We start from the raw sequence: 24,317 nt of genomic DNA on the forward strand, positions 1-24,317 counted from the left end.
GCAACCAAATAGTGTTCGTCCAAGCACTGCTTTTCGGGGATTTGAACTAAAACTATCAAATGAAAGTTACTAAAAATTTACCAGTCTGTATTGCAAAACAAAGTTCAATTTCAGCTGCTGTACATTTTTGAATGGTTATAAAAAGAGCTTTATCATATAGTTTGAACGTCCTTTTTTACATGGTAGGCCCCAAATAGTTGGCCATTTGTGTCAGATATTCAGTGAAGTAACCAGACAGTGCCCATCTTTTCTTTCAACTTACTGTTGGGGCACCCTTTATAAGGAGCTGATAATATTAAGTCAAAGGTCAGTACTTATAATGTAAAGATAGGCAGGAAATTAAGGTCTTATCTACTTGAAATTGCCTTGACCTTTGTGTTATGTTGGTGTTTCATTTACTAGATAAAAATAGAATTAGAATTAACTATGAAAAGATAAAAGAAGCTCTTTTAAAAGTGAAAAATTGCAGTTATCTGTTGAGATGTGAAATTAAGTAAACATGCCCTCTTCATTTTTTGTAGTAGATTAAAATTCCACCCCTATAACTTTAACTCGCACATTTTATTTTGCTGATGAGAACTAAGATATTCTCATTTCCTGCGGAGTCCTTCCCATCTAACCCACGTCTTTAACATTACTCTTCAGTCCCCCAGGTTCTTCAGAGCTGTACGGCATTCATCGAGAGATATGGCATTGTGGACGGAATATATCGCCTCTCTGGCGTTGCCTCCAATATCCAGAGGCTACGGTAAAACCTGCTATAGCATTTCCTTTTTCATTCCTATTGTAATTCATTAAAATGAAATTCAGAATTAAATCCCTTACATTGATGACCATAATTCAATAAGATAGTTTAGAAAAAATAGGCAACACTAAACGTATTGTTCTCTGTGTGTGTTTTCCTAAATGCCATTTACAGCATCAGAACACCATGCCCCCTTCACCTTGTCAGTCCTTGTGTTTTCCCTTTACAATAGTTGATGATTTTAGCTATTGAACTTGAACCCATGACAACCATGGCAGATGAAGTTTACATTATCAGAATAGAATTAATAGAATTAGTCTTTCATTCCTAATTAAAATTGACGAGGGAAACTTTCTGATCTCCTTGGATACCTATTCTGTATTCTATGCTCAGGTATGCACGTGTTAGTGTTTTTCACATCCTGTCTCATTATCTTCCCCAAAATCACGGTGTCCTTTACACCAGTAATAGAGATTTTATTTTTGCTCAATCTCTTAGCTTCTGGTCCATTCTTAATGTGTTATTTTTCTTTCATTTTCACTGTGGTGCATGGAAATTGCCGTTTACTCTACGGGGGTTTTAATATCCTAATTGACTGCAGAGCTCTGTTTTCAGGAATACATATTGGAAAGTACTTCACTTGATTCTGGTACTAAGGACAGTTTCAGTCTTTCACGTGCAGCAAACCTCATATTCTCAATAAATCCACAAACACTAATCCTCTGGGTTGATGAGTGGTCTTGTGCCTGTAGATTAATATTAATTAACCTCCTGGAGCGTGAGCGTAACCTGCCCTCGCTTTCTGAACGCAACCTTTATTCCATTCACTTCAGTGCTACAGATTTTACCGTCTGTTACAATGTGGTGTTGGCTGGGGATTGGTTGATGTTGTCTCTGGCTTTCTTATCCGTCTTTAATAAACCACTCCTGGGCCATACTTCCTGTAGCTGAGGGGTTTCTGGGCACGATTATTCATGGACCAGCTGCCACTCAGTCCTAGTCTCCAGAATTGCCAAAATCTCACAGATTCAAACCATGAGGAACTGAGTCCTGTTTTTAGATCTGTGTATGAAGAGCTGCTCATTCATAAGCATTTCAGAGATTGTTGTCCATCTTAATATTAAAGCTGTGCCCTTAATTTTCACATAGAAAAACACGTATGATCAAACATCCAATTACCGCTGGAAAAAAACATTAATTCACTGAGGTAAAAATATCCATTCACATTTGTCCATACATTTATATTTATTTGTTATATATTTTATTTGGGTCCGTGCTTTCCCAAATATTCTTGCTTTTCCTTTAATAAAATAATTTTGTCACTCTGCTGTCTTTGTTAGCCATGAATTTGACTCTGAACATGTCCCCGACTTGACAAAAGAGCCCTATGTTCAGGACATCCATTCCGTGGGCTCCCTCTGCAAGCTGTATTTCCGAGAGCTCCCAAACCCTCTGCTCACCTACCAGCTGTATGAGAAATTTTCAGTGAGTACCAGTCACTTTTAAATCAAGTCCTCTTTGGACTTTTGTTCAAAATGCGTAAAAATTGTTTTGGCCAGGTAAGAAATAGTTCCGTGCCTAAAATGACTCCTTTAAAAAACCAGTCACTACTACGGGTTCCTAGTTTTGGCTGATTTTACATTTTCATTCTTTTAGTTTCTGACTTTGAGCCACTACTCTTATCACACTTAATATTGGTGACCATAAAGTTTTTTAAAAAATTATCTTTTAATAGATTTCAATGTCCACATAGTGTCGGGGGAGGTTTACTTCCTTGATGCTGTATGGTGTTTCCTCATCGCTCAGCGCCAAAGAGTAGATAGAATGATTTATCTGAGAGTGAAAAAAGCTAAATTGTAAGTGGAGAACTTTGATTTTTACCAACAAAGTCCACTGGTTGATGTCGCATTACGATGGTTGCAGGATGCTGTCTCAGCAGCGACAGATGAAGAAAGGCTGATCAAGATTCATGATGTCATCCAGCAGCTGCCCCCGCCACACTACAGGTAAACCCCATGGGGAATTTCAGCCACGTGTTTTCATCCTATGGGCTGCTGACTGGCTAAGTTTTCTTGGAGTTGCAAGTATTTATTTATTATTTATTTATTTTTATATTTTTATTGATTTCAGAGAGGAAGGGAGAGGGGGAAAGGGAGAGAAACATGAATGATGAGAGTAAATCATTGATTGCCTGCTCTTGCACATCCCACTGGGGATTGAGCCTGCAACCCGGGCATGTGCCCTGACTATGGCCTCCTGGTTCACAGATCAAAGTTCAACCACTAAGCCACGCCATTTGTCCATACATTTATATTTATTTGTCTGTGATCCCCAGGGCCTGGCACAGTACTTGGCATGCAATAGGCTTTAATAAATGTTGAATGAACGAATACATGAATGAGCAAATGGATGGTTGACTAAACCTGTCTCTTTGTGTGTGTGTGTGTGTTTTGCGATATTGAGAAATATTGCTGAAGGTACTGGGATTTCTGGCCACAAGTGTGCAGACTTGTGACTTGCTTGAATCCAAAATATGGACTCACTGTTAGGTGCCTGTTTGCTGGTTTCCTTTTTTGCAACCCTCCTTTTTTTAAAGAGGAAGGGAGAGGGAGAGAGAGATAGAAACATCAATGATGAAAGGGAATCATTGATCGGCTGCCTCCTGCCAGCCCCACCCTGGGGTTCGAGCCCACAACCTAGGCATGTGCCCTGACCGGGAATCAAACAATGACCTCCTGGTTCATAGGTCAACACATTCACTGAGCCACGCTGGCTGGGCCCTCCTTTGTTTTTCAAAATGTGTCCAAGCCACACAGAGCATGTCTACTGCAACTAGAGCAGCATAACTTCACGGAATCATTTGTCTAGATGCCGGAGGGGAGGGTTCATGTCCCTGGTGTCTTGAAACCAGGTGTCTGGCAGCAGGAGCAAATACACTAACGGTTTTTTAAAAACTCAGGCTGTTTTCTCAGAGCCAGTCCTGTCAGAAGCTTGTTTCTTGCCTTAGATGTTTTCCGTAGTATCAGTAGATGTGGTTATTACACCTAGGTATAAAATTCATACTGATCTGACAGTTCTATGGTAATAATGTTTAAACCTAGTACACAGCATACAATTTGCTGAGGTTTGTATGGTCCTGTTTCCATTTTGCCATCGAACATTACGAGTTCGTGGAGTTGTTATGCTCTATACTGCTACATGATGGGTTTTAGAGTTGTTGTTGTTCAAGTGTTGTGTTTCGTTTTCCAGGACACTGGAGTTCCTCATGAGACACTTGTCACTTCTCGCTGACTATTGTTCCATCACAAATATGCATGCAAAAAACCTAGCAATTGTTTGGGCTCCAAACCTGCTCAGGTAAGTTGCATTTGACATTTGACCTTAAGTAGATCCAATCACCTTGTAAAGTCTAATTCATCAGTGTTCCTTAAGGACACCCTGTTCAAGTAAAACCAATCTGTTGTTTTTATGCGCATCTCCCCATTTATTTATTAAAACAGGCCAGTGGCACTTAGCTGAGGCCTGTGAAAGTATTTTTCTTACTCCGGTTGGTGTGGGATTTACCAAAGGACTTGTATGCATACATATAAGCATAACCAATGGACACAGACACGAGGGGGGCACGAGTGCGGGGATGGGGGAGGTAAGGGGGGATAAGGACACATGTAATACCTTAATCAATAAAGAAAAATTTTAAAAAAGGGATTTACATGTTTTAAAAAAATGCCCTTTAAGACTGCTATGTCTGTGACTCTGATGGCGATCTTGTCTGCCCCACAGATCAAAACAGATCGAGTCCGCCTGCTTCAGCGGCACAGCGGCCTTCATGGAAGTGAGGATTCAGTCTGTGGTCGTTGAGTTCATCCTCAACCACGTGGACGTCCTCTTCAGTGGGAAAATCAGCGAGGTCATTCAGGAGGGGGCAGGTGCGGCTCGGCCAGAGTGTGTTCCTGGCAGGAATGTACACCTACACTTTCAGAGCCATGGAAACGACATTTCTTTCTTTCTTTCTTTCTTTCTTTTTTGTAATATATTTTTATTGATTTCAGAGAGGAAGAGAGAGATAGAAACATCAATGATGAGAGAGAATCATTGATAGATAGGCTGCTTCCTGCATGCCCTCTACTGGGGATCGAGCCTGCAACCCGGGACCCTTCAGTCCACAGGCCGACCTATCCACTGAGCCAAACCAGCTAGGGTGAAGCCTGCATTTTTTATTTCAGTTTCATGACTCCATCTTTGGTAGAAAGAAGCTAATTTATGGCCATTCCCCTAAAATGCACAATTTAACAGTTATTTTCTGGGTACTTTGTTAATGCTACATATTAGACCTTTTGTGAGCTACATTCATGACACATTAAAAAAATATGCCGTGTTACTTATTATTGGTGGATGTAAAGGTGTAAGATGGAGCAGCAGCAGAAAAATTCTTTCCAGAACTAAAAATACTGAGTGATACCAGGCAAGGCCACAGTACTTAAGAATTCTAAGTGTGTGTGTGTGTGTGTGTGTGTGTGTCTGTGTGATTGCTAACAACCTGGTACGTCACCTTCTATTCCTCACTTAGTATAAAGCCCTATTATTTTTGCCACTTAAAAAATGGAATGGAGAAAATTTGAAACAAGACAGGTAGGTAGGTAGATGGATAGACAGATAAGCAGGTTGATAGCCACACACTCACACATTTACATTTTCCCTCCCATGCAGAAACGTTTGACTGTCTTTATTGTTTTTCTTTCTTTCCAAAGCTTCTCTATCCAGGCCCAAGTCCCTGCTCATTTCCTCTCCGTCCACCAAGCTGCTGACATTGGAGGAAGCCCAGGCAAGAACCCAAGCTCAGATCAGTTCTCCGCTGGTGACGGAAAACAAATACATTGAAGTCGGAGAAGGACCCGCTGCGCTACAGGGGAAATTTCACACCATCATCGATTTCCCGCTGGAGAGGTAGCATTCATTAAATCCTCGTCGGTGTGATCTCATGCTGAGTGTCCTCTTGGTTTTACCTTTGCCTTTGTATTTTTCCTATCACTCTGTTCCTGCAGTGGCTCTGGGCCAGTCCCAGGCAGTCCTGTGCTCTTCTGACGGTGGGTGAGACTTCCTAGGGAATGAGAGACATGTTTCTCGAGAAGCATTGCAACACCACGTCGTTCTAAAAAGAAGAGAGTCCGTTGTACAGGAAAAAAATGGTTAGGAAAAATGATACAGTTCATTGGCCGGCTTTATAACATGAAGGCAGTTCACTAAACGTCTTAGTGTTGTAACTTGCTTAGCTGTGAAATGAGAATGTAGTACCCGCCTCATATGATTTTATCTCATGTAAGTGCGATATTACATAGAAGGCAGTTAGCACAGTGCCTGGCATCCCGTGTATGTCAGTTACTGTTTTTAATCCTTTTCTTCGTGTTTGGCTTCATTCACTTTGCTCACACCTAAAATCACTTTCCCTAACTCTAGTTTGGGAGTGTTAATATTTCCTATTCCCAAATATGCCTTACTCTTAGTTCCCTGATTGTGAGGGCAGTTCTCAGTGTGGCAGTCTGTGTGAACACTACCCTGTGAAACTAACCACTGGTATGGACACCCATACAGTCGGTTCCACTCCACGCTCAGCTGCACAGCACGGCTGCCCTGAGTCGTGTGCCGTGTGCCGTGTGCCGGTGGGTGTGTGCTCAGCTGTGCTCTCCTGGCTTCGGTTCTTCCCATCACTTGCTCATTTTCTCTAAGTAAAGGGAGCCCCTTGGATATCTCAATGCGGAAGTGTTTCTCTCTCACAGGAGGAGGCCTCAGAACAAAATGAAGAAGTCCCCTGTGGGCAGCTGGCGCTCCTTTTTCAACTTGGGGAAATCGTCGTCTGTTTCCAAGCGGAAGCTGCAGCGCAATGAGAGCGAGCCCTCGGAGATGAAGGCCATGGCTCTGAAAGGTCAGCGCCCTTCCCCGCCCCTGTCCCCGTGCTGCGCCGAGGGCAGCTGGCCCGCCGACAGGCCACCTCCTCCTGCTGCCACGGCGTCTCTTTTCTCTCTCTGGACCCACACCCAACACGATCCAATGGGAGGTGCTGTCTACGGGAGGCTAACCTCTGAGATCACGGTGTCCGCAGGGCCGTCTCTAGGTGTGAACCCTGATCCCTTGGCTTGTGGTGGCGTCACTCCAGTCTCCGCCTCAGTCTTCAGAGAGCATTTTCCTCTGTCTCTCTGGGTCTGCTCTTAAAGGGACACCACACCAGTCCTTGGGTTTAGGACCTACCCTCAATCCGGAATGGCAGCACACTCCTCTTTAGGAAATATAAAAGGAGATGTTTTTAAATTCATCTCTATTCTCAAGTTCTTAATCCTTTAGAAAAGAGATTTTTCCTATAGGCAACCACTTGAGAACGACAATACATTATGTAGCATGATGCTAAATTGAGTATGGGTGTCAAAATGTACAACTAATCGCTCTTGGAAGTTTAAGTATGTGTAGAGAAAAACACTGCTCCTTTTCACGGTAATAATGACTAAAACGTCACACTGTTTGGTTTTGATTCTGTAGGTGGCCGGGCAGAGGGAACCCTCCGATCAGCTAAGAGTGAAGAGTCTCTTACTTCTCTCCATGCAGTCGATGGTAAGAGGAAACGCACCAGCCGTTTTATTCTATATTTCAGAAAAGAACATAACAAGCAAGTGTGTTTTATAAATACATGCTTAGCAAAGAGGCCATAGAGCATCACTTCTTAAGAATACTAGTATCTGTTTAATATTTTCCATTGATGTTTTAATATAGTACCAGTCTCTAATTTCTTCACTTTTGACATAATTGCTGTTCAATTTGCATAAGAATGGGCGAATTGGTTTAAGTTAACCATTTATATTTATTAATGCCCAGTGAAAAATTATATTATTACTATTTCTTAGATTTCACAGTGAGAGCACAGTGTTACAAAGGATACAATTAAGCAGTTTTGATATTCAGACCAGAAGACTTTTGTCTTGAAAATGGCTAACTTAATGTTAAATTCCATAGATCAGATCAGTCATAGAGGATAATCTTATCAGGAGAAGGCAACGTAAAGTGAATCTGCTTAAAATGGGGACCTGAGTTGTATGCTAAATCATGCAGAAAGGGTGGATTGTAACTTGAAAAGCAAAACTAACAGGTTATGAACATAAGTTTTAGCTTCTGTCTAAAGTCGGGTTATAGTTGCCACTGATTTTCAGAATGAACAAAGCACTGCTTCACTGTTGACTTGGAGGGAAATAACACTTTTGACAAAACCACGTAATGGCAAGTAGGACATCCTTGACGTCATCTTTGGCTTCTAGTCCTTTAGAAAAGAGTTCGTAAAGAAGGCGGCAGGTTGTAAAGACAGCCCTTTTAAGAAAATAATCAAGAGCCACCCTGATTGCCCAGGGGTTTTCCTTAGTCTGGTGATGCCCAATTCGTGCTCTTTGGAGGTATCCTGGGATGTCCTATCAGCCTTCTCATCTTCCTTTACTAACTGTCCTGAGGGCACCTCCTCACTGGCCAGTGACTTTGCTGTGATTCAGCAAGTCCTCACATGTCACTGTAGTTGGGTGTCCCCCATCTTGTGGGTTTTGCAGGATTTTCCATTTCACTTTAGTTAAGAGAACGCTTCACAGAGCAGTGTAGTGGGCTGGGTAGATGCTAGGATTAAGCAGAAGATAATTTTCAAGCAGGGATTCATTTTACACGTGGCCGGTGCATTAGTGAGTATTTTTATTAAGACAGTTTCTGCCTCTCGGTGGTACATGTTCAGTCCGGCAGCTCTCACCATTGTAATCGAATGCTGAGATAGAGGACTTCTGTCAGGAGGGTGCTTGGCAATGGCATCAAACTGTGTGATCTGCAGAGGCCTCCACCACTTTCGAGGATGGACTGCCTGAGAGACTTAGAGCCTGCTCTGAAGGGGGGAAAAGGAAATTATTTTTGTTGAGGTATCTGAAAGGAATCCCTTACTAAATAGATGTTAATACTTTATAGGATTGTAGGGATTTTTTAAACTGAGAAGTTAATTTTTAGAAATTTGGGGGTTATGAGAATTTTCCCCTCTAAACAAAAACCTCTTTTGCTGCTGTGTATCCAAAGTACTATTTAAAGTGAACGATTCTGCCCGGCCGGTGTGGCTCAGTGGTTGAACATTGGCCTAGGAACCAGGAGGGCACGGTTCGATTCCCTGTCAGGGCCACGTGCCCGGGGTCAGGCTTGATCCCCAGTAGGGGGCATGCAGGAGGCAGCCCATCAACTCATCATTAATGTTTCTATCTCTCTCTCCCTCTCCCTTCCTCTTTGAAATCCATAAAATGTATTTTAAAAATAAATAATAAAAATAAAGTGATTGATTTTGCCTCACAAGTCATGTGTGAGGTCAGTGATAAAATAAGACAAAAAGAAATAAAAAACTCACCTAAAGTCACAACAAAAGTCAGTGTTGGACGAGTGGTAGAACCTGGCAGCTCTGAGTCCTTTTCCGATGGAAATCGACAACCGCTGCCTTCTCCCTCCCATCATGTCAGAGGTACGTGTCCTTGAACATTTGGCTTGGGGGCCCCATCTGTGAGCCCCAAGAGACAGTTACCCATAAGAAAAGGAGACGTGCCCTTTCCTTTCCCCGTGTGTCCTCGGTAGGTGAGCAGTGGGGGGTGCCGCTGTGACGTTCACACTGAGAGACTGTTGTCCGTTCACCAGGTGACTCCAAGCTGTTCCGGCCCAGGAGACCGCGATCCAGCAGCGACGCCCTGAGCGCCTCTTTCAACGGAGAAATGCTGGGGAACCGCTGCAATTCCTACGACAACCTGCCCCACGACAACGAGAGCGAGGAGGACATGGGGCTGCTCCACATCCCAGCCCTGGTGTCCCCCCCTTCGGCCGAGGATGTGGACCTGAGCCCGCCGGACATGGGTGTGGCCAGCCTGGATTTCGACCCCATGTCATTTCAGTGCAGCCCCCCGAAGGCCGAGGCCGAGGGCCCGGAGAGCGGCGCCGCCTTTTTAGACTCCCCCACGGGATACCCCAAGGATAAGCCAAGTGCAAATAAAAGGGACTCGGAAGCCGGCGGCAGCCGGGCCCAGACCCCGGGCAGCACTGCCAGTTCTGAGCCCATGTCTCCTCTGCGGGAGACCCCGAGTCCCTTCTTCACCCTGGACTTGAGCCCGAGCGAGGAGAAGTCCGCCAAGCCGTCCTCCTTCACGGAGAAGGTTGTCTACGCGTTCTCGCCAAAAATCGGACGGAAATTAGGCAAATCACCTTCTATGAACATATCTGAGCCCATTTCAGTGACCCTCCCCCCCCGGGTGTCAGAAGTCATCAGTGCAGCCTCCGCCACGGCCTCCGCCATGGCCTCCGCCACAGCCTCCACCACGGCCTCCGCCGTGGCCTCCGCCACGGCAGCCCAGACCCGATCTCCTCCCACCTGGCACACGGGTGTGGACGAAAGTGCCGTCGGAACTAGCTCCCCTCCCCAGGTAGGAAAGGTGAAGGCAAACGAGAGGGAGGCCCTGGAAGGATGTGAGCCTGGAGTCCAGCCCCCAGGCCTGGCGGTGGCGGTGGCAGCGGCCGCAGAGGTAGAGGCGCCGGGACAGGAGAAGGAGGAGCCGTGCGTGTCCGACGGTCAGAGTAAGGCTGTACCTTCTGGACAGGCTCAGACAGGTACCGTTTGCTTTCCTCCACTCTTTCTTTAAGCTGAGCAGGATCTTCATGCCCATGTGCCGCCTGTGCCTTGTCAGGGAGAGATTCACTTCACACCTGCCCTTTAGTCAAAGAGAATGCGGTTCCGGGTGGTGCTGAGTGCTCCAAGCCTTACACTAAAATCAAACAAGACCCGCGAAGGGCCGGTGGTCCTGTGTCCGACTCCATAGAGTCCGCGGGTCTCTTTGGACAGTCAGAATCCATGGATATTTTTTTGCACAACTTCCTAGCTCTTGATTCTGCTTTCTCTTCTCGTAAAATGCCTGTATGTTAGCCTTCCACGTTAACCAGCCAGCCTCCACCGGCAAAACCATCCTAAGCCATCCGCAAGCGCGTGCAGCTTGTGTTCTAAGCCATCCTGCCTGAGCCACGTGGGGGACCTGCTTGTTGTAGCAGCTCACGAGGAGGGGCAGGCCTCACCCCCTCGCGGTGTCAGTGTTCCTCCGAACCAGATGTTTCTGCGGCAGATGTTGCATGTGGGACGGAAGATCGTGGATTGCCATTTTGAAATATGGAAGGCCCCTGTTTTTTTTAGGGCCCAAACGGGGAGTGTTGGCTTTCCATAGATGGGATAACAAGCTGCCTTTTCACTCTCATTTTTTCTCCCAATTTCCCACCAGGAGCAGTTACCCATGACCCCCCTCAGGAGGCCATGCCTGTCAGTTCAGTGTCTCTTATCCCACCGCCACCGCCTCCGAAAAACGTTGCCCGCCTGTTGGCGCTGGCGTTGGCCGAGTCCGCACAGCAAGCCTCGACGCAGTCGCTGAAGAGACCGGGCGCTTGCCAGTCCGCTCCTGTGAGCTATGGAGACGCGGCAGTGGCTGCAGCCGAAGAGCAGCTGCCTGTTTACCACCCTCACGGGACTCTGGACAAAGCCTGTGTCCCCGCCGATGGGCCCGCAGAGCACTTCCTCCTCCCGAACCACGCATCCGGGAGCGGCCACCAGCTCCTGCCCGACCCGGCCGCCACCGGGCACCAAGCCCACGCCAGCGCCCCCGAGCCCGGGCAGCAGCCCCGCCAGGCCGACTTCCAGCCCCATCGAGCCTGTGCACCTGGGGACCCAGACCAGGCCAGAACCACTTCAGGTCCCTTAACAGACTCGCAGTCTGATGCGCACATCAGTTTCCGGGAAGACCAGCCGGGGAAGACCACCGGGCCGACCGTCTCCTTCGCGGATCAGGACCAGACTCAAGTTTACTTCTACAGCGGAGATCAGCCGCCTTCTTATCTCGGTGCAAGTGTGGATCAGCCCCATCAGCCCTCACAACTCACTGACAAATCTCCTACACCCTCTAGAGACAAACCCTGCCCTCCTGGGTCCCCCGAGGAGCCTGTCAGCACAGCCGGCCTGGCTTATGTGATGACGACGACGATGACGATGACGGCAGCAGCGGCGGCGGCTGACACAGGCGCCTGGGAAGCCTGCTGGGACCCGGCGGAGCAGCCCACCGCGGCGGATTTTGCCGCCGCCACCCTCCAGCGTCCGCACAGAACCCACCGGCCCCTTCCCGCACCTCCTTCCCAGAGACCAGCAGAGCCGTCACCAGCTGTGGGGCAGGTGCCAGCAACGGCCTGCGCAGGGTTAAATAATTCCCACAAGGTAAGACAGGGGAGAGTCAAGGGAAGGAAATGCACTTTGCAAAGGTCTGTCCCTCTTCAGCAGGGGGTGTGGTCTTGGAGTCAGACACGGAGTCTGTATTCCAGCCCTCGGGCGGGTTTTCAGGAAGCGTTTCCCCTTGGAGGTTGGGATCTGTCTTTTCCTCATTGCTGGTTTTTCTCCGGAAGGAGCAGTTACACAACGACCATGGCCTAACCACATCTGCCCGCTGCTGCCTCCCGCCAGCCTCCGGGTCGTTTCTTCAGAGCGATACCAGAGGTGATCGTGAGTCAGACGGGGCTTCGGGTATCAGGGCTGCCCTGGTTCTCCCGGCCCCGGCACTGACTCATCGTGACCTCGGGCAAGTCACTGAACCTCGCCTGCTGGTTATTCCCGTCCGCCCCATACGGGCGCTTTAGTCTCAGGAGGTGTGTGAGGCGTGCTGCCTTGCAGGCTTTTTAGAAGAGTGAGGTTATTTTCTCAACACGAAGCAGCAGGTTCTGCAATCGAGCGAGCACCCACTTCGATGAGAGAATGTTGTACGCAAAATGCTAAGGTTTCCTCCTAATTTTCTCATATTTAAAAAAAAAAAATGTCCCGGGTGTATTGGGATCACCTTGAACTATTGTCTAGTCCGTGGAGGATGCTGTGTCTACAGCTGCATCTCAAGGCGGGGCGTTTGCAGCCCTGGCCTCTGCGGCCACCCCAGGGCGGGTCGAAGGCAGAGGGGGTGGTCGGTACCTGCTGGAGTTCAGTGCCCCCTGGGGCTTACAGCTCCTCACTTCAAACATCTCTCCAGAGAGAACCCCTCTCTTTGTTGAGCAAAATGTTTCTGCTGCTGGTGAGCCTGAGCTGGGCAGAGAGTCAGCATGTGGCTATTATTTGATTAAACCTCCGTTTTGGTTTGCACGTTAAGACGTTACAGGCAACCTCATCTCACTTTCATACCCATTACCAGCTAGAACAGTCCTCACGATGGAGGTGGCCGCTCCGCCAGGTGGCCCCGCGGGCCGTGTCCTGGTTGTGGGGACAGGGTGGCCTGCTGTCCTGGCCAGCACGACCGTGTGGCTGGGGAGTTAAGCTGCTCTCCGCGTAGCCTCAGTTTGTGAGTTACAGGGTGATGGTGCTGACTCCACAGCGGGGAGCACGGAGAACACTCACGCTGTCCTCATTTCTCCGTAGGTCCCGGGAGTAGTGCCCACTCCGGAGAGGCCGCCGGAACCCAGGGCCGCAGACGACCCCCCTCCCGGCCTCATCGGTGACGGCGGGGCTGCCGCTCCGTGTCCCGCCTCTGCCCCCACTGTGTGTCCTGCTGCCCAGCCGGGCCTCCCCGAAAAGCTGCGGGAAGGTCCCCGCGCGCCCCCACTGCACCTGCGTGCGGAGTCCGCCCCCGTGCACGGCCCCTGTGGCTTCCCGGCCCCAGTGCCCCCCACCCGGACGATGGAGAGCAAAGTCGCGGCCGCCATCCACTGCGGTGGCGCGGAGGCGGCCGGCGGCGCCAGTTACCACCCCTTCGCCTCGGCCGCCGGGGATGATGTCTTGCCTTTGCCACTTCCCGCCCCGCAGCCGAAGCACGCGCCGCAGAAAGCCGCTTACGCCACCTTCACGAGGCCCGATGTCACCCCCGAGCCCTTCGGTCCAGAAAACTGTGTGCATTTCAGTCTGACTCCAAACTGCCAGTACCGCGCCCAGAGCGTGCCGCCCCATCACAGCGGCCTGGAGCCGCACCATGCCTACGGGGCCCGGTCCGAGCCGCCAGCCTCCGTGGGTCCCCGTTACAACACCTACGTGGCCCCCGGGAGAAGCGCGTCCGGACACCACTCCAAGCCGTGCGGCCGGGTCGAGTACGTGTCTTCTCTGAGCTCATCTGTTCGGGGCGGTTGCTACCCAGAAGACCCGTACCCCACCATCCGGAGGGTACAGTCTCTCCACACACCCCCGGCTGCCATGATCCGCTCCGTCCCCATCTCCCGGACGGAGGTTCCCCCCGACGACGAGCCGGCCTACTGCCCGAGGCCCCTGTACCAGTACAAGCCATACCCGGCCTCCCAGGCCCGCTCGGACTACCACGTCACGCAGCTGCAGCCTTACTTTGAGAACGGCCGGGTACACTACCGGTACAGCCCCTACTCCAGCTCCTCCGGCTCCTACTACAGCCCCGACGGCGCCCTGTGCGACGTGGACGCCTACGGCACCGTGCAGCTGCGGCCCCTGCACCGCCTGCCCAGCCGCGACTTCGCCTTCCATAACCCTCGGCTGCAGGGGAAGAGCCTGTACGGGTACGCCGGGCTGCAGCCCCGGCCCCGGGCCACCGTGACCGGCTATTTCTCCGGTACTGACCACGGTGTTATCGGCATGCCCCCGGCCACCGACGGGAAGCACACGTACACCTCGTGGGACTTCGAGGACATGGAGAAGTACCGCATGCAGTCCATCCGCAGGGAGAGCCGGGCCCGGCAGAAGGTGAAGGGGCCCGTCATGTCCCAGTACGACAACATGAGCCCGGCCCTGCAGGACGAGCCAGGGGGGCTCTATGTCATCCACCTGCGCAGCAAATCCGATCCTGGGAAAACTGGACTTCTCTCCGTGGCCGAGGGGAAGGAGGCCCGGCCGCCGGGGAAGGCACTCAGCCCCGAGGGCGGCGACCCCTTCTACAGGAAGCACCCAGAGGCTGAGCTGGACAGGGCCCATTACCACGGAGGGCACGGTGGGCACGGCAACGGGCAGCCGGAGAAACCGTCCCTCCCACAGAAGCAGAGCAGCCTCAGGAACCGCAAGCTCCACGACCCGGGCTGCGGCCTCCCGGAGCACAGGGCACACCAGGAAGCAAGCCATAGGCACCTGTGCGAGCCGAAGAGCGGGCCCCCTCACCCCCAGGGGGCCGGCCATTTAGATTATGGGGCCAAAGGGAGTCCGGACGCCTGTGAGCCCGCCAGCTACCATAACTCCGGAGGGAAGTACATGACCATGGGCCCCGAGTCTTTGCGTCTGAACCACAAAGAGGGGAGGCTCTGCAAAGAGCTGGAGAGGCCTCGGGGCAGGCAGCCCCCCGCCCCAGACAAACACCCCCGAGACTGCTACCCGGAGGAGGAGCCGCTCGGCCAGGCCTCGGTCCCACCCCCGAAGCCGGAGCGGAGCCACAGCCTGAAGCTCCACCACACCCAGAGCGGGGAGCTGTGCCAGTACCCAGCGCACGGCCGGCGCCAGGGCAGCCTGGCCACCGTGTCCCAGTACGACAACCTGGAGGGCTACCACTCTCCGCCCCAGCTCCAGCGAGGAGGCTTCGCGGGAGGAGCCATGGGGGCCTACCTGCCCCCTGGCTTCGCCCACCCGCAGAGCAGGACCTACGCCACCGCGCTGGGGCAGGGCGCCTTCCTGCCCGCGGAGCTGTCCCTGCAGCACCCCGAAACCCAGGTCCACGCGGAATGAGCCCCGAGAGCAATAGAGTTGAAGCAGCCTCTGCTGGACAGTGGACTGTTCTATTTTTTTCAGTAACCAAAAAGATTTAAAAAAGAGAAAAAAGAAAAAAGCTACAACCCCCCCCCCCCCCAACCACATTAAAAAACAAAACACAGTAAGAAAAATCAATCGCCACCCTTCTCCCCTTCCTGTTCCATTTCCGCCTCTAAGGACTCGCTTTGTCACTAGACGAGATCTGAGTGGTTGTAAAGCACGGTGTTGACAACCTCGGAGAGAGCCTGTCGCCACCTCACGCGCATCCGTACGAGCCTGAGGACTGCCTGGACCTGCATTTGAATGTGGCTTTGTCCTTCCTGGTGTCGGCCGTATATTTCAGAGCAGTTGCCATCCGTTTCCTTTTGCATTCCTACCGACATCTCCAGGGCCCATGTCGCTGACCCAGGCTGGCACCCAGTTGTCATGTCATTCTCCCCGTCTCGTGTCAAATTCCAACAGAGAAAACCCCCCTGATCCTTCAGCTAAGTCAGTTGAACATTTAGCAGATTCTGACTAAAACATACAGGAAGTAAGACTAAGCGTTTAGTAAAGAGTCATCATAAGGAGTCAAACCATGTAGGCCCAGGCTGCCCCATGTCCTGCGCATCCTTATTTCTCAGAGGTGTGTCTCAGCTCCCCGAAGAACAGGCTCAGATCCCAGGGGAAGGCATGGTCAAAGGCAGAGTCAGACATTCTCAGGCGGGCACCAGGGGGTGCCGTTATCACCAGAGCGCTCTGTCCCTGCTTCCAGCGTGCCCTTCCGCCTTCAGTTACCGTTTCTCTTAAGAAGAGTTCGTGACTTGTAACCCTAGTAAAACGTTTCTCACCATTTGTTTCCCTAAAGCAACTTTTTTTTTTTTTTCATTAAAGATGGAAACGACCCCCAGCATGGTTTGACTAGACAAACACACAATTGATCATGATGGCAAACTTACACGTTAATTTCTGTTTCTGACTGCAGGTTTCCTAGGGACACTTCAAGTAGCTATGTGGTACCTGTTCGTAAACCTGCAATCACGGTGCAGTACCCAGCCCCGTTTCACCGTGGGCATCCCGGGCGGTTAGGTTTCTGCCCTGAGGGATGGCGTACTGTTTGCTCACTCCCTCTGCTATCACAGTCTACTGTAACTGCCACCGACACCAGCATTTCCGGTACCATTCTGATAACTCTGTGGGCATGTTACACGTGCCTGGCGCCCACAACTTTCTTTAGAAAGTTGCACTCATTCCTGATTCGAGTTGGACTAGGCACCTCTCCAGCCCAACGCAATTCCATTTTCTCAACTAGCCCCGATCGCGCGCGACAGGCGAGCGAGGCAGTCCTGCCTTTACCGGGACGCGTTTCGATTGTCATTTCATTCCAGGACTCTTAGTAACACTTGATTTTTATACATTCACCCCTGGGGGCTTTCATTCCATTCACTGGATGGTCGCTGCTCTGGCTTTTATAAAACTTGGAATTAACTTGTATTTAGAGCAAAAGAAGAAATCTTTGAAGAGGCTAAATTTATGCTGCTATGATTGCTGTGAATTTGTATAAAGATTAGGAGTCATGCCAGTTCCTTTTTTATTTAATAAAAACAAAAAAATAACACGTGTGACTGCATTTTAAGGGTTTATATTTAGGCAAAGAAATAAACTTTTAAGAATGACACGTTGATTTATATGTGAACATGCTCTGTAAGGTTTTCCTTTGTTGCCCCAGAATTGATCAGAGGGATTCCGTCAGGATCCTGGTAGAAGAAACCCTGAGATTGATCTGTGAGGAGGCCTGCGGGCCGCGGGCCTTCCCGTTAAAGGTGCAGACCCGCCTGGCCCAGCGTCCGTTAGGCAACCTGGCCGGCTCCGGCTCGGTACACGAACCGCGGGTGCTTCGACAGGAGTTTGGTCTTTGGTGAATAGACGGCACTGGTTTCGTTTTATTTTTTACTTTAACCATCTTTTTATCAAGTAGGCAGCCCATTGCCCTTTGTGATCACACGGCCCTGTGTTCTCCCGGCAGCATGGCCATCGGAGAGAGCTGCTGTGGCAAGGACATAGATGGCTTTAATGACAGTTTTTTTTTCCTCAATATTTGGTAAAGTGTCACCCTGGTAAAACATTTCACACCGTTTGTTCTCCTAAAGTGATTATATATATATATATATATATATATATATATATATATATATTATTTTTAGTAAAAAAGAAAAAGGATTTAGAAGGATGTGAGTCCAGAAGGGCGTGGCTGAAAATCCCTCCGTCCAGTCTTAATATTCGTGGATTTGTGGTCACACACAATTTCTCCTGCGACCGAAGTCTTTTATAAACACTAAGGTCAATTCCTCAAAGCAGTTATTTTACTCGTGTCCTATGGGCTCAGAAATATCAGGTAAATATTTTGATTACAGAAAAAAATGACTCAAATTACCGGTATGAGTGTGAAACACGAACTCTAGGTACAGTCTAGCGTTGTTTCACTTCCTGTGTGTAGAAACAGCCTTAACTTCGGAGTTTGTTATTTAAGGGACGTTGCCTGTGTCTTTCCCTTTCTAATACCGTCGGGTAGAAATCGGATGGCAAATCACTGTGAGCCGGGTTACCTCAGTATAGTCCGCCTGTGCGACTTCCCAGAGAGTGTGATGAAGGATGGTTCCTTTCCAACGGTGGCGTGGAGCATTCTGATCAAGGAAATGGAGCTGCCTTATGCATCAAACCCATATTTCTATTGGGATTCTCATAATCCTCTCTCCAGGTTTTATCTTTGGCAAGATGCTGATGCCAGTGTGTTTGGATCGAAATCAATATTCCCCGGGTGTCTGGCCAGAGACGTTGCTAACAGCCCCAGAGGCGCCATTCTCTTGTCACTAAATTTCATCTGAGCCTTATTGCTTACTGTCTTCAGTTTCCTTTTAAAACGCAACCCCTGATGGCCCCACGGGGAGGCCTGCACATGTTTATAATGACAGAGAGCATTTTTAGAAAACGTTAGGGTCAGGTTGAAAATTCTAGGGCTCGTCTGGACAGAGTGTGGAGGGGGCGGAGAGGCGGTTCACACATCGGAGGCGGCAGCGGATGCACACAATGTGAATTTGAAGTCTGCCCCTTCTGCTAACGAGGGAGCCTGCCAAGGTCACACATCTGTCCCCTGCCCTGCCCACCACCCATCCAATGTCAGCAAAGCGTTACCTGAGCAGGGTGTGTAAGGAAGTGATGATGAAAGCAAGCGTATGTCAGGAGGTTACTCCCCAGTGGTTAGAGGCATGTGACTGTCAGTGCTGTGTGTGCCGGAAACGCCGGGGATGGTGTGTTAACTGTGCAAGACACGCAGAGTGTGCGGGCTCTGCCTTGTCCGATGCGTACTGTCAAGTGTTCGGAGATTAAAATGGTTGGTTGACAGTGTAGATTCTGAGGTAGCAAAACCTGATTTTCAACCATGACCTGCATGAGAGAAGCATCCTAGAACGTCATAGACCACACTTTTGCGTTCCTTAATTTTCATTTATATAGTGGTTTTTTTATGTTTTAATATTTTTGTGAACCCGTGTAAATTGTTACTGCATATACGGCTTGTGTATTTTTGTAAATAGTTTTGTGATTTATTTCTCGATCCATATGTAAATATTTAGAGTCTCATTTCTTTAAAACTCATTTGAAGCTGAGTTGTGGGTTTGGGGTTTTGTTTTGGATTTGGGGGCGGGTGCGGGGTGGGTGCGGGGGGGAGAGAAGGGTTTTTGTACTATGATCATCCAGACGGAGAATTCTGTGGTTTCAAGCAAATGTCCCACTTGAACGCAATTCAAAATATCAACAAAATTATTTCAGGTTAAAACAGACTTCTTTGTGTGTGCTTCCTTTTTAACCTAATATGGATGATAACAAACTAGATGGGGTGATTTTTCCCGGGTCAAACAGGATCTTGGAGCTGAGAGGACTCAATCTCACTGGGTGCCCTGGGGAACCCTGGCACTCCTACCGCTGCCTGGCTCAGAGCTGGCCGCCCCCAGGAAGCAGTTGGCTTCATAGCTCAGGATCCTCCAGACGGGATTCTGAATAACAGGCATGTGTCTAGATTCCCACAGAGCATCTTGGATCCTGATTGCTTATCAGAGTGCAGGGACCAGACAAGAACCACCTCTTCCACTTGCTCCCCGCTGGCCAGCTGGTTGGTGGCCAAGCCACACAAGGTGCGTGAGTCGGGCAAGTGCAGGGAGTAGCCCAGCTGCCTGGCGGGCTCCTGAGCGCATTCCTGTGCCAGGTTCTCAAAAAGGAAACATGTCTGTATCAACCAGGATTTTTGGAAGGGAAAACACACATACACCTCTTCGATAGGAAGCCGTGGAAACACTAATTTTCTTACCGGAAGCCATAAATTACAAACTGTTCTTCATTCTAAAAGTATTAGAGTGTTTCCCTTTTTGCCAGAAATAGGGGATATTGCCTGTGGTCCAGGTGACCCTGGGCAGCCACCCCTGCACCCCACACTCCTGACCGTAAGCAAAGACGTAACACCCGCCCTAGGTAAACACTCCCAGACCTGAACGTGTCCCTGTGGAAACTGCTCAGATGGGATTGAAGAAAAGACATGGGTGACATTCCCACTGTGCTGTCTTCTGAATTTTCTTGGCCTCTCATTTCCATTGCCAACTATTTCATCACCAAATTTCCGTCACACGTGATGAAAATGTAGTTCATGCCTCTTAACGTGCATCCTTGAGTGATTGGCGACAGGTGCCGTGGTGGAGTTGGCGACTTTAATCGTCTGGTGCTACGCGGAAAGGCACATTTTGAAGTAGCACCGCCTCCCCATCACAGTCCAACTTCCTGCACTGACTCCCCAACATTGATTGACTCTTGTTTCTCCTAATTCATGGGTGAGGCCAGGGTGCAGAGGTGAAAGTCTGCCACTGTCACGCAGGTATGAGTTCTGGAGCCAAGTCCGGCCGAGCGTGCTGGACCCGAGTTCCCGCTCTAATAAAAGACGGCTTGCCAATGGAGAGTTGCATGTGACTGCCGCTTACTAATTCTAAAACCCTTGCTGAATTCAACCTTGCTCAAGGATTCCTAAAACTCTTACTAAGCCATGGCTTTTCCATCTTTAAAAGGGAAATAATAATAGTATCTGCTGCGTAGGGTAGCTTGGAGGACTAAATGAGATAATCCATGTTTCTAAAGGGCTCCTCCGGAGAGCAAGTGCCCGTTCAAGGTAGCCAGTTCTTGTACTTTGAAATGGTGCAAGACCGCACAGCAGTTAAAGAAAAGGGTTAGATGATGCTTATGTAGCTACATAACCAAGAATTTAGTCGAGTTAACCTTCCTGCAAAGCTGAAGTTTAACACAGTTCAGGTACTTTTTGCAGGAAGAGCCGTGGCAAGGAGAGGTGTGAGACACGGTTCAGGGGTTGACATGAGACTTCCCAGTGGGACGCAGCATGACTCAGCATTAGGGAAGCCTCTGCTTTCTAAAAACATGTTGCAGGTGCCCGGCTGGTGTGGCTCAGTGGTTGGGCGTCGACTTAGGAACCAAGAGGTCACTGGCTGGATTCCAGGTCAGGGCACATGCCCGGGCTGCGGGCTCAATCCCTACTAGGGGGGAGTGCAGGAAGCAGCTGATCAAAGATGTTTCTCTCTCATCAAAGTTTCTCTATCTCTCTCCCTTCCTCTCTAAAAATCAATAAAAACATTTTTTAAAAAATAAATAAAAATACGCTGCAGTTACTCAGCGGAAACCTTTATGTGGATAGCACTGAGGGCAGCACTGAGCAATGCCCAAGCTCCGGATTAGACATCTTCTTTCCATTTCATTCCATTGGCCTGCTGACTGCGGCTCAGGGCCATGGGCATCCAGCCTCTGAGAGACCCTTCTCTGCTGAGGCAGTTGCTCCCGGCAGGTGAGATCACTCTCCTCTCCATTGGTAAACTTACAGTAGCTAATCAGGGCTTTCGCGTTATTCTTACACACTTTTTTCCTGACTCACGATCTGTTCAAGCAAAACGCTTATCGGGAGGAGAGAGTGTGATGATTGCATTGATAATAACTACCAGTGCTGACCGTACTAATTTATTCACCAATTATTCAGGCCATTCTAAGTGTGTTACATACATTAATAGGAACTCAGTCTTCCTAACCATTATGCAAAGTAGCATTATTGCTTTTGTTGCCATTGTACAGATAAAGAAACCGAGGCCCAGGAAGTTGAAGGTACAGTGCTTGAGTTCATATCCCAGGTAGGTGGGATTCAGGCCAAAGCCACCTCCCCTGCCCCCCACTGTGTTAGCTGCTTTTATTAAGTAGAGGCCAGAGAATGCGGCACTGTTTGTGCCATTTCCAGGGTGTGGGGTTACCGATGATGATGATAACTGATGAAAAGGTCATATAGGCAGGTGGTGAGTTAGACAGGGAAGATGGGCCTGCTGATGTGTGGGGGAAAGAAGAGGAGAGAGAGAAACATCAGTGAACTTGGCAGGGATGAGAGCCAGAGGGCACCGTGTGCGGAGGATGGCAAGACCTTTGCTACAGAGAGCATGAGGTCCAGGCCCAGCCCTCTGAGTCTGGAGCCTGCGGTTTTGCTTTCTGCTCTGCTGCTGCCCAGAGTGGACCTTCAAAGGCCGTGAACCCCTAAAATAAGGGCAAGGAGGACCCTATTCTGCAGGGAAGTCAATTCTTCCCCATCAGAACAGTCTGGGTTCATGCTGCAGCAACATCACCAAAATGCCAACCCAAATGTCAGTACCTTAACACACACACACACACACACACACACACACACACACACACACGGAAGGTGTCTCCTGCTCAATCCGAGTCTGCAGCAGGTGCAGGGGACTCCGGGGTACGCGTCTTCCGTGCGGCCTGGGCAGAGGGTGGCTCCCCATCCATCAGGTACAGCATCTGGAACACGTCCCTGGGACGCTGTGGCGAGCGGGGGAGCACTGGACGGCCTTGTGCATCTTGTAGCCCAGAAATGATACGCGTTGTCCCTGCGCAGAGCGCAAGAGCCGGACCTGGTCCCGAGGCCCCGCCCCACCGCAGGGAAGGGTCAAGAGCAGTGCAGGCTGCCAAGTGCCCAGGAGGAGAGCTGACCTGGGCGGGGGGCGGGAGGGTGGCTGCACTGACGCTGCCACACCCCTTAGCTCTGCACCCAGCTCCTTCCACGCACCTTGATTATGGACAATCATGTCCTGGCGTGGGAGACTGCTAGCCGCTCCTCCCCCCCCCCCCCCCGCCCCCCGAGACAAGATCAAGGACCAACAAATAGTTCTGGGGGGGTGGGGGGGAATAATCCAGGGCCGTGGAGGGCTGGCAGATGCCTGGCGAGGGGTCACTTTTGGGTGTGCTACACGGTGGCAGGACATTGGCCCTGCACCCAAATGTTTCTGATCACAATTTGGAGAAAGGCTTCGGAATGTAAAAGAGAGAGTGTCTTGCTCCAGGTCCAGAGGGATGGAGGAAGGCCTGCGAGAGGCAGGGGTGCCGGGAGTGCTGCTTGAGTCAATACAGCACACTCCCCTTTCCCCGTCACTCCGGCCCCATTGGGATCCTCATTCCTCCGCAAATGCCAAGAACGCTCCGCCCGGTGCACTCCGCCTCCGCCTTCCCACTGACGGTCCTCCTCCCACTGACGGTCCTCCTCCCACTGACGGTCCTCCCCGATGAGGCTCAGGTCTCGGGCGTTTACCCGGCCTGCTCCTCACTTTTAGCCTTTGCCCAGATGTCAACAGCTTAGGAAAGGCTTCTCTTTGTTTTTATTTTTTAATATTTTTATTGACTTCAGAGAGGAAGGGAGAGTGAGAGAGAGAGAGACATCAATGATGAGAGCGAATCATTGATCAGCTGCCTCCTGCACACCCCACATGGGCGCCCAGCCTGCAACCCAGGCATGTGACCTGACCAGGAATTGCGCCGTGACCTCCTGGTTCATAGGTTGACGCTCAACCACTGAGCCACACCAGCCGGGCTGAAAAGACTTCCCTTGACCACCTTTCTGAAACAGCATCTCCCCTCGCTCTCCATCCACTTCCTCTGTGATGTGTAATGTCCGTATCTCCTCTAGGATGTGAACGCCAAGAGGACAGGATGAGGTCCTGTTTCCCGGAATACCCTAGTGCCCTAAACAGCACTCTAGCATAACGTGCGCACCCGTACTTGTTGAATGAATGAGCAAAGGAGTCTCTTATCCAGGTAACGATGGGAAGCAGGGGCTGGGAGACCCTGGGCTTGGGCGCTGGAATATAGCGGGTTAGCTTCCTTGAGCGGGTGGACGAAGCCAGCACCGATGGTCCGGTCTGCTGTCCTGTGTGACAAGAACTTCGGGACACTGGTGTTGGTCGCTGGCCCCCAAAGGGAAGCGAGTAGGCTCAGCATATCTACATTCACCAGGTAGCGCGACTAGGCACTGCTGGGATTAGTCAGAATTTCTTGTTCAAGGAGGTCAGTTTTGAAAAGTGTTTGGAAAGGAGTGAAGGAGAGTTCCTGGGAGGAAAGGAATGGAGAGCCATGTGTCCAGGAGCGACTTTCTCTCCACACTCAGACCCACGCCGCAGAGCATGTGAGGGTGGGGGCCTGACAAGATGCAATGTATGTACCCTTTTCTTCCAGAGAAGACAAACATAAGGCTTGAATAGTTTTCAGCCAATATATGCAGTAATCTGTGTACCAAGGGCTGGTGGAATGCAGGGAAACCTAAATGAGTCAGTCCCTGCATCATCTCCTTCTCTAAGAGATATGAGTTTTAAAGGAAGTCGATGGAAGTGTAGGAAATGACCTCACTGATGTTACCCAGACCCCTCAGGGTAAAGTGTCTGGGACTCTAAGACCCCAGGACCCTGGAGAACTCTGAAGGTCATTGCCACGGCTCTG

The 24,317-nt window shown here is 50.1% G+C and overlaps 1 protein-coding gene across 12 annotated transcripts in view; it reads left to right on the plus strand.

Annotated features, from left to right (window-relative positions):
• The window catches only part of ARHGAP32 (Rho GTPase activating protein 32), a 169,727-nt gene extending 152,650 nt beyond the window's left edge, over positions 1–17,077 (plus strand). For 11 of the 12 annotated variants that reach the window (XM_036353253.1, XM_036353249.1, XM_036353250.1 and 8 more), the window contains 11 exons: positions 646–748; positions 2,086–2,230; positions 2,669–2,751; positions 3,995–4,102; positions 4,526–4,671; positions 5,494–5,689; positions 6,520–6,665; positions 7,274–7,345; positions 9,428–10,387; positions 11,047–12,026; positions 13,206–17,077. In XM_036353253.1, the coding sequence (XP_036209146.1) occupies positions 646–748; positions 2,086–2,230; positions 2,669–2,751; positions 3,995–4,102; positions 4,526–4,671; positions 5,494–5,689; positions 6,520–6,665; positions 7,274–7,345; positions 9,428–10,387; positions 11,047–12,026; positions 13,206–15,452 (5,186 nt within the window). In that variant the 3' untranslated portion in view covers positions 15,453–17,077. The remainder of the gene's footprint in view (positions 1–645; positions 749–2,085; positions 2,231–2,668; positions 2,752–3,994; positions 4,103–4,525; positions 4,672–5,493; positions 5,690–6,519; positions 6,666–7,273; positions 7,346–9,427; positions 10,388–11,046; positions 12,027–13,205) is intronic. The other variant, XM_036353251.1, reaches the window with a different exon arrangement.
• The last annotated feature ends 7,240 nt before the right edge of the window (positions 17,078–24,317 follow it).

This window comes from Myotis myotis, unplaced genomic scaffold (genome assembly GCF_014108235.1).
Source record: "Myotis myotis isolate mMyoMyo1 unplaced genomic scaffold, mMyoMyo1.p scaffold_m19_p_20, whole genome shotgun sequence".
Lineage (NCBI taxonomy): Eukaryota > Metazoa > Chordata > Mammalia > Chiroptera > Vespertilionidae > Myotis > Myotis myotis.